The sequence below is a fragment of the Schistocerca nitens genome, chromosome 4, assembly GCF_023898315.1.
Source record: "Schistocerca nitens isolate TAMUIC-IGC-003100 chromosome 4, iqSchNite1.1, whole genome shotgun sequence".
NCBI lineage: Eukaryota > Metazoa > Arthropoda > Insecta > Orthoptera > Acrididae > Schistocerca > Schistocerca nitens.
Window position 1 is genome coordinate 162,599,459 of NC_064617.1, and position 12,246 is coordinate 162,611,704.

Genomic DNA, 12,246 nt, shown 5'->3' on the forward strand with positions numbered 1-12,246 from the left:
CTTGTGTTTATCTATGACAGTAGCTTACAATAATTTACGGAACACGTATTAATTACTCGGAAATGACGTTGCACGAAGGTAATTATTGGCTGAATACACAGTTGTCAACTGTGTCATAGGTTAGCCCGTAGTTACGGACTCCCGGTCCAATCTCACTTGTGTACAGTACATAAAACTGGCGTTCTCCTGATGATTTGCAATACTAGTCACTGACATTTCGGAAATAAGGAGACTTTTCACAAGCAGTTAACTGCTTGTAAATTTAAGATGTAGGTTGATGGCACATTGGATGGAAAATTGGACTGATGTTTGAGAGGAACGTACCACCCAGGCATCCCGATTTAGTCCTTTCTTTCCCTTATTCGATTGAGACGACTGCCCGGACAATTCCATTCGAAAACTTAAGTTCGATATTTTCACCCCACCTTACCTGTCTTAGAATCTGCTCAGTGTCTAACTACCTTGTGTTCTATAGAATCTTTTGAAATGAGTATAAACATCGAAATCAGGAGACACAAAATCCGGATCAACGGTGTCATAATTTCAAACAGATAGTGTTATGTAGGCTATATATGTTTGGCAGGGACTTCTAAATATGCACTGAAGGGAAGACATTGAAACTCAAGTAATTTTGTCCATAATGGACGATATTCCTTCTTAATCGTATATTATGTTACACATTCACCAACCAAGTTGAATGAAAACATTTCAATGAATACTTCATATCAGTTTGGTTTCTCCCAGGCATAAACAAAATTAACTTTCCAAGACAACTTGTGGTTCTACATTCAGAATATAAGGGAACCAGCCTTTCAGCCGTGTTAAATTTTTTTCCAAATATTGTAATATTCTCCGCTAAAACTAGAAAACTGTTCTAGACAGGTGCTGAAACTGATAATTATTTTACTACGATAATATTTATTACGTGAAATTATCTAGCATCTGTACAGTCTGAAAAATATTTCGTGACACCTTTAAGGAATCATTTAGCCCTGGAGTCAACTGTCATCTCTTTTATTCGAAAAGTATCGATGAAGAGTCACATTCTCCTACTATATTGGCGTAGTCTTTAGATATGCCAACAAACAGCGTACAAATTTGCACCTTTCTTTCAGAATATGTATATAAACGACTGGATCGTTAAACGAACTCTCTAAATGCTTTTACTTCATTGGATACTCTGGAGGTGGTTTTGGCTTCCAGCTCCAATACTTCTGGTCTCTGCCGAAGACGGCAGCATCCTGTAATGATTCCGGTAGCCTCTGCAAAGCAGATTCCGGAAGGAACGATATTGCGAACGCTGTCCCCAAGTTTAGAGCTGCGAGAATGGCGTAGGGCGTCCGTCTATCACTCTGAAAATGGAAAAGCGCATGAGCGATGCAAATTACAGTTGCGATTCAAAACAATACATATAACATGGAAACACAAAGAAAACAGAAACTGGTTTAGCTGGGCGAGGTCAGTCACAGAGACATTCCCTTTTTCGTAACATCGCTTTTTCGTACCATCATAAATGTCTACAGTGCTATGGTCTTATCTTCAACAGCCCATACGGCTTCCCCATATTAAAATGTAACAATACTGAAATCCTGTACCTAATGGTTCTCTCTGCAGCGGAAACAGTTACGAACTTTTTGACCGACTAAGGATGAGTGCCGGGCCATGATTTGAAACTAGTTACTTGTCTTCCCAAAGGTAACATACCGGGTTATGTTGCTGCACAGCTGTGGTTTTCAAATTCTGTCACGATATGTTTCTAAACTTGACTACTCTAAAGGCAAGAAAGATATCTTTTATGTACATGAAAATGTTTTACAAATTCTGTGGAGTAATCATCACCTCTCACTATATGAAACAAAACTTGTTCCGATCAGTCCTTGAAGGCCAAATGGTACCGACCGATCGGCATGCCATCCTCAAGACACAGGCGTCACTGGTTGCGGGAATGGAGGAGCATGTGAGTAGCACAATTTTGTATTTTTTGTTACAGAGTATCTACATATAACCTTTAATTACATCCCAACACGTATATGTTTCTATCCTATACTACACAACGTAGGCAAGAGTAGAAGAGCCACTAACCTACTGTAAAATTATATGTGCCGTAGTTATCATCGAAAATGTTCTACTATTTTCGTATTCACAGTAGGTGAAACATACAAACTGAAAACGTGCTCATACGCCGTGCGGTTGTGAAGTACCTAGTAAGAATAGTAACGAAAATGTAAAATCAAATAGTACACACCTTTCTTCTGATATTTATAGTAACTGTAGAAAAGTAGCGAAAACTAACGAACGATATTCCGTAAATGTACTGAGGTACCGTACAATGAAACTGTTTTTTACGTAATATATACACTTGTTATATCTATACTAGTGATAAAACTCTAAAATTCGTCGTGTCTGTCTGCTTGTCTATTTGATCACGCTAATTCCATAACTGAACAATGTTTCAGAGGTAAACTGAGTGTACCATGGGGCAAAGTAGAGGCTCCATTTCACCAAAACTGGATTATGGTGAAGAAAAGAAATGAATTTTACGTAAATAAATTGTGTCTGTCTGAATATGCAAAAAAAAAATAATAATAATAATAATAATAATCTTACATCGACTTACGTCTAAAATCATCTGCTAAGATTGGTAGCTTATATATTTAATGTTTAATCAATAAATGGTGCTATTAGTTTCATAGTACACCAAAGAAGCAATATGCGGCGCTGGTAACTTTTTATAGCTCAATTTTGTTCAATGACAGATGTATGTTCGGAAGTTTACGACAGTGACAGAAGTAAGCATCACATTCTTATCGTTATAAATATGAAGGAACAGCGTATTTACTTGTCTACAACGCACAGAATTATTGATTTTGCCTTGTGTACTAGAAAGATAACGAAATTGCTTTCCTTTTTCGATAGGTTATAGTTACATTAGACTTCTTTCCTACGAATGACTCTTTACCTCGATGACAGAAGCATTTTCGGAAATATGCATGAGTGACAGAATTTAGTGCTGCAGTTGTATAGTTATAAATACACACTCTCCTTCAATTTACTTGGCTGGGATACATGGGTTTAATGATTTCGCTTTGTATATTGGAAACTAACGACATTGCTTTTCTTCGCTAGACAAACAAAATTTATGAAGTATTTTTCGTGATTTGGTTGCCCACTCATTACATAATGATTTTGTCTTGTTTATTAGTAAAAATGCCTTGAAAATGGTCATTTTTTTTTTCAGAATACACTAGAACGGCCAAAAACTTTAAGACTACGCGATGTCAAGAATCCAGTGAAGATAGTGAAGCGAGATCTACTAAACTTCAGGTCTCCAGGCCTTTACTCGCTCTTTGGAATCCCCGTCCGAAGGCATGACTTAACTCTGATAGAGAACGCCATGCATTATCTCGCTCTTCAGAACCCTTCACTCACAGAGGCTTAAAGCTACTTCTCTTCAACATAACATCAAAGAAGCTTTAATTCTGACGGGCAGTGACTCAGGCAAGTTTATTTTTTACTCGTTATCCAACTTATTCCGCCCAATTCGCGTGTTACTTTAAACGTGAGCCATTCTCGGTGAGCGTATGTCATACCATGACCATTAACAAAGCACTAGGCTAAATGCTCTTTGCTCTGTGAGCTTTACGCGGTTGTCTCCCATACTAGTGAAGCAAACGAACGCTACAGTCTCTTCCCAGTCACGCTAAGCTATATAAGACAACTACAAATCCCACGTTTATGACGTCACGGGTACAGTTCTGAATAAACATCCAGCAAACGTCTGGTTTCTCAGCTACTGTCTCATAAATCTGCTTGGTCCCAACAGAATCAGGCTGAGTAAATATCTCGATTCAGTTTCTTTGTAACTGACACTACTGAAATATTTACTGGTGTTAAAAATAATTTAGAGAGTTAATCACCTCAATCTCTATTGTCAAGTGATCGCTTGGAAAAACTTTAACAACGGATTTAAGCCATTTTTCTTAGAAACACTCACAAAAGCATCTTCCCACATCGAAAAGCTAAAAAGATCACCTTTAACATGTCGCCGATATCACTAACGAAAAATATCGTTATTGTTACTCAAAGCATTACTGATGCCACATTGTGTCCGTTGGAAAATCCTGTAAGAATAAAATGTAAGGTTATTTTTTGATTCAGTTGTCCCGCCATCCAACTATTCAGAGCAAATACAGTGCCCAACACATCTGTGGAGACTTTCATCGGACTCTCACTGTCTTTTCCATTTTGCGACTTAACGTGGCTTAATTTCCCAATAGACCTCGTACCTGACATCAGTCGTGGTTTTAAAGGGGGCTGAACGCTGCCACGCCTGTCACTCCTGCAGTATGAGACCGCTGATAGTGGTAGCAACAGTGGGTAACGACAAACGTATACTGAAGAACCACAATGCTTTCGTCATACTAACCTACCACGACATTATTGCACTTGGCCTCCCCTGGTTGTTATAGCAAATGTTGTGCCGTTACAGTAAACAAGTACAGTAAAATAAATGTCGTGTGAATAGGGCCTCCCGTCGGGTAGACCGTTCGCCGGGTGCAAGTCTTTCGATTTGACGCCACTTCGGCGACTTGCGCGTCGATTGGAATGAAATGATGATGATTAGGACCACACAACACCCAGAAAATCTTCGACCCAGACTGGAATCGAACCAGAACCCTTAGGATTCACATTCTGTCGCGCTGACTACTCAGCTACCAAGGGCTGACAGCAAGTACAATAGTGACTAAGGAAAACGCATCGCGTTGTGAACGATTTCAAGAGAGTGTTGCATGGTTCAGCATGTCATCGTGACATAACGTGATAGAAACCCACAATAAGCCGACCGTAGCACCCTCATCCCCAGCTGAAATAATATTGTGGTCGACCAATAGTTTGTCTAGTGGTGAATCATGGGGACGTTCACGTGGACAGAGCGGCCCGAGTATTACACGTAAGGTGAAGCGACAGGCAATAGGCAAGCAGCGTTACGCTCCTATGGGCCAAGACTTCCCAATCTGATGCCTCAGCCGAACCACTCCACTTCGTGCCCATCCTTTAGCTTGTGGTTAAAACTGGTGACTTCACAGAGTGTCGATATGCCAGAGGGCGGTCGTGAGGCGTACACACGCTGATTGGCAGAGGATGTACTAGAGAGAGATTCGATGCCCGCTCATCTGCAACCACTCTCGCTAGAGCACACGCAATGCAAAGTCGGCACAGCGTGTAACATCCAGGAGATAAATTTTAGCTACAGTGCGACTAGAGGAAATTATGCCTCTAACAGTTATAAACATTATCTATCGGACATATGGAAAAACAGTGAGATAAAACAAAACGATGATAATTATTAATTATTTATATAATATTTTCGGATGTAATTGGACATATCTATGTGTGTCATACAAAGAAAATGATAATTGTAAATTCTTTTTATGATCTGCGTTTGTCTTCCTTTGTTTTTAACCTTTTTTGGTTGGCTTTTGTAGATTGAGGACGCAAGACGCATATTAAATTGAGGTCTGTTAAGAAATTGTAATTATTTGTTAATTATTACTTGAGAATAGAGTTCATTATTATTATAAATATGAGTGAATAATGGCGATTTGTATCGCACTATTATCTGTGTTTCTTAAGAAAGTATCAAAGGTTTCTTTGATGAAAATTAGTCTAAATAGTACACAATATAAAAGTTAAGTTTAATAAGCATTAATTCAAATACTTATCGTTTTAAAAGGAAATTTGCTGCAACAATAGAAAGTCTCTGTCAATTGTCTGCCCCCATCTTAACAATTATCTCAGCGGCAAATTCAAATTACACAGCTCTGCAGACATAAATGCCGAAGGTAATAAAAATGTGTAAAAATAAATGTGCACCGGTGGCCCCGAACTCATTTTAATGAAAATAATTCGAATCAGATTGGTTCCTTAAAAACAGTGTTCATAGCACGATGCATATAACAAACTTTTCTTGCTGATGTATGGAGCCGAAATGAATTACGCACGAGTTGCGAAGAATATTGTTTCAGGTAACATACGTCAGTGTTGTGCGCGGCTGATATTCGGTGGTTTCATTTTGCTGAAGATAACTGTTTCCATAATAATCAATAGTTGTATAGAATCTGTTGTATGAACTGTGATTTTGTGACACAACTTACAGACAACACTTTAACACAACGTTAACTTGGATTTCTTTAGCAACTTCGCCAAATCTGTAGCCGGGAGAAAATAATTATTTTGTAATTACTTACTGTAATGAAATAACATTATCATTTTCATTTACAAATTAGTTAAATACCAAACCACTAAATAACACAGCGAATGCCACAAGCGGCTACGACGGCGTTGCATGAAGGAAGGCATCCATTCCGTCTTCAGAAAACATAGGCGCTGTTGGCCGACGATTTGTTCCTTGTGCGAAATTCAGGCAGTGGTTCCTGCAGAGATGCGCCAGGCAGCCGTATTACAATTGAGTCTTTTCTTAATGAGTGTGTGTGTTGTACGTCAAGAAGTACCACGTATATGTTGAGGTGAACCCCCACGCCACCCATGAACGATGTCGTCAAGGAAAGTTCACCATACAGGCGTGGGCTGTTTACTTGATCGATCTCTACGCGCTTCCTCCATGAATCACAGGATACAGCTATACAAAGTTCATCCAAGAAGTTCTGCCGATATCATTGGCGGAGGAAACACTTGCAGCCCGTCGACGCATGTGGTTGCAGCTCGATGGGGGATCCAAACCCATCTGTCGAGATGTCCCAGATATTGGAGCATCGCTTGATTGGTCGAGGTGACTCTGTAAAATGGCCCCTACTGTCGTGTTTACCTCAACCCGGTGGACTTCTTCCTGTTGGAATATCTGAAGATTGTGGCGTACTAAAACCTCGGCGCAGTCAGCGGAAGATCTACTGCCAAGGCTGTTTGAAGCGTGGAAGGTTGTTCCTACAATGTCTGGTATCTTTGAGCGAGTGCGGAAGTCAAATATGCGCCGATGTCAGACTTGCAGCGGCGCTGGAGGCAGGATGTTTGAGCACCTACCATAACTGTATTTCATTCATATGTGATGGGAGCATTGTTGTGGGAAGTGTCAGCGATCCTTTTTAATTTAAACAAGAGAATAAAACAGTCGAGATCTCAATGGAACATTTAGTTTGTAAAGCCAGTTTCACATATTCTTTGGACAGTGAATTTCATTTCCTGCATTAGAAGAAGAAGTGGTATTATACATCCCTTAAAGCCTGTTGTCTGACGCCTATTACTGTTTTTATCCGTATAGGTCCTCCCCGTTCCCTTTCATTCGTGATTTATGTCTTTCACTTCTTGTAATGTCTGCAATTCATCATGTATCGCGATCTATAGCCCGTCACTCCAGTGTACGCCACCGGGCGCGCCCGTGATTTCGACGCTGTAGTTCTCTTATGTGATACATCCTCATCCATACCTCAGAACATCGGAGATTGTATACATGGTTCAGTGCGACATTACACTTCGAATGGAAGCCCCACACCGTCAGCCACCACAGCATCGCATTCATAGGAGAAAAGACCTGTCTATGAAGTAGGTAATTCCATCTGGTACACTGGCAGTCATGAGAATCAGTAACGATAACCGAATATCGAAAACCACGGTCGTAGACATGCTCGCGGTCTGTTTGCGTTTACCGTCACACCTTCTGCCGCAGAAGACCCTTAGCGGCAGGCGCCGGCAAGTATAACTTTCACGTTCTGTAGCGTCGTTGGATGACATTCCCGAACACGAGCTCCTGTCCTCATTTTGTTCCTCAAGACACCTTCTACATTCCCTCGTAGTTTGTCGTTGTAATTCTGAAATACACTGTATATAAATGATAGATGTCGTTGGAAGCCTGTCGTGAAACTTTTAGGAGATGATGATGGGTTATACAGAGAAGATGCGAAGCTAGAAAATTATAATCAAATGCAGAAAGACTTATAGAGGATCGATGCCTTTTGCAGGGAGTTAGCAACTGACCCTCAAAATAAAAAGACGTTAAATACTGCGATTACGTAGACAGAATAACCTTTTTTTGCATTTTATGTGTGAGTATATAGACAGATGCGGTGAGTGAAAATTTGTACCAAGCCAGGGAATCGAACCAGGGTCCCCTGCTTACTGGAAAGGTAGGCTAGTCACTAAGCAACTTTGGCACAGTGGTTGAAACATCTACACGGACAACCCTAGCATGCCTCCTTCCTTGATCAAAATTCTCACTACTGCCGCAGTCTACTCTAAATTCCCTCTTAGACACGTACAGGTTTGTCGATGTTCTCCATGTTGTGAGATGGCATCACAGTAACGAACGTGCTGTGCTAAGTGTATGTACGTAGTAAATGCCTGTCGTACTTACCTTATAAGGACTCTTTGATCGGAGGCTCGAGCGAAGTTGATTCTTATGCAGCGTTTTCCCTGGATACTTTCTGGCGACGACTTATGGGGTATCTATAGGTATTTTTAAGGCATTCAATTAAATTTAATCTAGAATTCCAAATTTTGGAACATTTTAAAAGTCGGTGAGAGTTGTTTACGCGCGTGTCATTTAATTTTGGCTACTGAAATTTGCTTCCGTGGAAGCTGCATATGGCATGTTCGATATTAAGGTGCACAATTTAGCCTCATGGTTTCGCTTTTCACAAGGTTGAAGCTAAATATACACTTACACTGACTGTTTGGAACGAAAGCTGTATTCAGACTAATAATAATTAATTGGAACTCATCCTTGTCCCAAGCGTCAGGAAACTCTCACGTATAAAACACTTTGCACCTCGAAATCAACTGTCTCTTCGTGGAGTCTTATACCAGCCCGGAATAGAATTTCACCACTACCACAAGACTGCATAGTCATATTGGTGGGGATGGAAGCAAGAAGAAACACTGTTGACCAATTATTCAATGCTATGGAATAATCAATTCATTTTAAGATTCGGAAGCGATGCAACTGAAGGTTATATTCATTGGCGCAGAAACTGTATAACTGGTCAGTTTCCAATATTGCTCATTTATACATTTTTCAACATTAAATCTGCACGAATAAATCATACTAACGAGCCTGCTGAATGATTTCGTAGCATTCTCCTCGTCTTAGTCCCTAAAAGATGAACGGATCCAAATCCATATCACTGACGTCTCTTTCGAATTTTTCCAGCGACTTTATTGTGTGTTGTTGCTTGGTATTCATAAAGCAAACGGGGTTCCTGTTCACTCCTGCTATCTGGTGAGGTTGCCCAAGAGCTTACGAAATGGATGGGAATTCCAAAGTCACAAGGGGAACACCCACTTGATTACCTAAATTTTCTATTCTTATTTTCATGGTAGTAATAGTAGTAGTAACTTAAAAATTGATGTAAGTCAAACTATTTACAAGTTTAGACCAATTCAAAATAAGCTAATTCATATACACATACATTTACAGACTTATAGTTAGAGACAATGATTAGAATTAACCCTGACATACAAAACATTTTTTACAAATAATTTTCTAAACAATATAATGCCACACTGTTCACTCATATCTCACTATCAGTCACTGCACACATTATACACATAACGTTTCATAAAACTTCACTCGCTGCACACACAAACACACACAGACACAGTAGTGATCTATGGGCCATTTTCTGTTCCGCCACTTCCCATTTGCTGCGCTAAAAAACTGAGTCAGCATTCCTCTATAATGAGTGAGATGTTGAGCTCAGAGGTGTTAGAATTGTGCTATGCAAAGCTTGGGGGTAAATATTTGCAGAAACAGAAGAAGGAAAAAAAACACATTGTGAAAGTATTATGTGGAATGTTAAATGTTTTATAATCTTTATTATTAGTTACGTGTATAGCACTTTTTACCTAACCCCTACTCTGTTTTATCTAAGTAATCCCTCAATGTATAAAATGTATTGCATAACAGGTACATTTAGCTCTCTTTTTAAATAAGTATATCATCCTAGTTTCTTTAATCTCTTTTGGTAATTTATTGCATAGTTTTATTCCTTGGTAGAAAATGATGTTTTGAGTTTTACGTTTATTTTTTCTTGGTAAATGTAAGTTGAGTCCTGTTCTTGTTTCATGGTCATGGACAGAGCTGTTTGTGCAGTAATCACCAATATTATTTTTGATGTGTACAACTGACTGGTAAATACATTCACATGGAGCAGTTAAAATCCCTAGTGTTTTAACAGATATTTACAATGAGCATGAGTACTATTATTGATTATTATTCTTATGGCTCTTTTCAGTAGTTTGAGAATTGTGTTCATATTTTGTGGTTTTGTTCCACAAAAAGAATGTCATAGCCAAGAATTGAGGGTACATATTGTGATATTCGCTATTTTTGACTTCATTAAAACTGCAAATACGAGTAGTTAATACTTTCAGCCAGAAGGCAAATACTTGTTTCTAAATAATGATTAACGTATAATGAGGCGTCGCATGGCGACGGTGGAATTTTCTAAATAATGTAATTCGTCGTCTTTGGGCGGCAATATAAACAGAAAAATACGGATAGATATGCGATCCTTCACTATTTTGTTCGCTGGAGAACAAATGAAGCCTTGAGCGCTAAAGAGACTTCTACTGTTTTTCTTGAGTAATACGGACGCAGATTTGTGGCAGCCTAATCTAATTTTTTGCTAAATGTATATAAACGTGTTATGTCTATGTCTGAGTGAAGTGTAAAGAACTGTTATAACTTACCGTGACGACGCACGAGCGACTCAAAGAAGACAATGGCTATATAAAAGAGCGCTCAATGGACATTAAACAGACATAAAAATCTACTGTCATTGTAGTACTAAGCTTAAGGTACGATATATGTTTTAGTTATAATAAATATTTGTTCTGGGAATACTGAATCATTTAGCAGTGCTCATTCCTATCATCTCCTCAGTATTATTTTCATTTTAATTATGCATTTTGCTAAGATTACAGACACGGAGATCAGCAGTCCAATGTGCGTGTTACATTGATAAAAGGAAAACTGTTTTATCGTCTTCTTGCATCAGCTTTAATATTGAATTTCCCTTTTGTGTGATGTTACCGTTGTTTTTGCGCCCTTAAGAACTTTCTGGTCCCTTAGGAAATTGTTTTGTCATAACAATAACTTCACAACCGGGTATGATCGTATCTACGATCATGAAGTAATTAGAAAGACGATAACGCAATTTCTTAATCAATAGCACGCTAGTTGTGACTGCCTCAAGTCACGCGAAACAGCAAGTAAAAAAACTATTCACATCTCATAATGCAATATTTTATGACAATGGTCAATCCATGATTCTTACGCCAATTGTGATTGATAAAACAGTAAGCTAAATCTCAATTTCCAACTTTCCATTGAATAAAACGTCACTTTTATTTTGTAACAACACAATATGAATAGTATGTAACTAAAAGACACTGCATGTTACACAATGACGACAGGATTCCAAGGGCATAACATGCTGATGACATGCTGCTTACAAGTACCTTTGTGTGTTCACACCACTTAAACTGAGAATCAGTATTCATTCCTAGAAATTTTGCATTTATTATGCAGTCTATAGAGGTGCCATCTACATTTAACGTTGTCAGTTTTCCTCTTCAAACCGAAATTCATGGCATTAGTTTTCTTTATGTTCAATGTAATTTTATTGCTTATTGATCAATCGTGAACATCCTTCAGAGTTTCATTTGCTTTCTCTACAATGAGTTCTCTTGTTTTCTCAGTGGCTATAATATTGCTGTCATCGGCGATGAGAATTTTTTCACTATGAGTAACATTATCGAGAAAGTCATTGATGTATATCAGGGATGGTATTGGTCGTTATATGCTACCTTGCAGAACCCCTATATTAATGTATTTAGGTTCTGATAAGTGTTTTACTAAATCTTTAAATATATTTGAAGTATTTGTTATCTCTACTCTTTGTACGCTAGTTGCTAGGTGTGATCGAAACCACTCATTAACTACCCCTCTTATTCCTAATCCTTCTAATTTATTTATTAGAATATTGTGTTCAACTCTATCAAAGGCCTTATAAAGATCAAAAATATACCTGTGACACACTCCTCTTTATCAAGAATATCAAGTACAACTTTTGTGAATTCTACTATGACTGACTCCATGTTTCTGCCACTTCAGAAACCAAACTGTGATTCGCTTAAAAAATTGTATTTATTCAGGTAGCTCATTAATCTGTTTTTCATAATTGCTTCTATTATTTTTGTGAATGATGACAGCAGGGAAATGGTCAGGTAATT

At 38.6% G+C, this 12,246-nt stretch overlaps 1 protein-coding gene across 2 annotated transcripts in view; it reads right to left on the reverse strand.

Moving 5' to 3' along the window:
• Nucleotides 1-917: 917 nt before the first annotated feature.
• The window catches only part of LOC126251811 (solute carrier family 22 member 7-like), a 144,724-nt gene continuing 133,395 nt past the window's right edge, over nt 918-12,246 (reverse strand). For both annotated transcript variants that reach the window (XM_049952456.1, XM_049952455.1), the window contains one exon: nt 918-1,352. In XM_049952456.1, the coding sequence (XP_049808413.1) occupies nt 1,164-1,352 (189 nt within the window). In that variant the 3' untranslated portion in view covers nt 918-1,163. The remainder of the gene's footprint in view (nt 1,353-12,246) is intronic.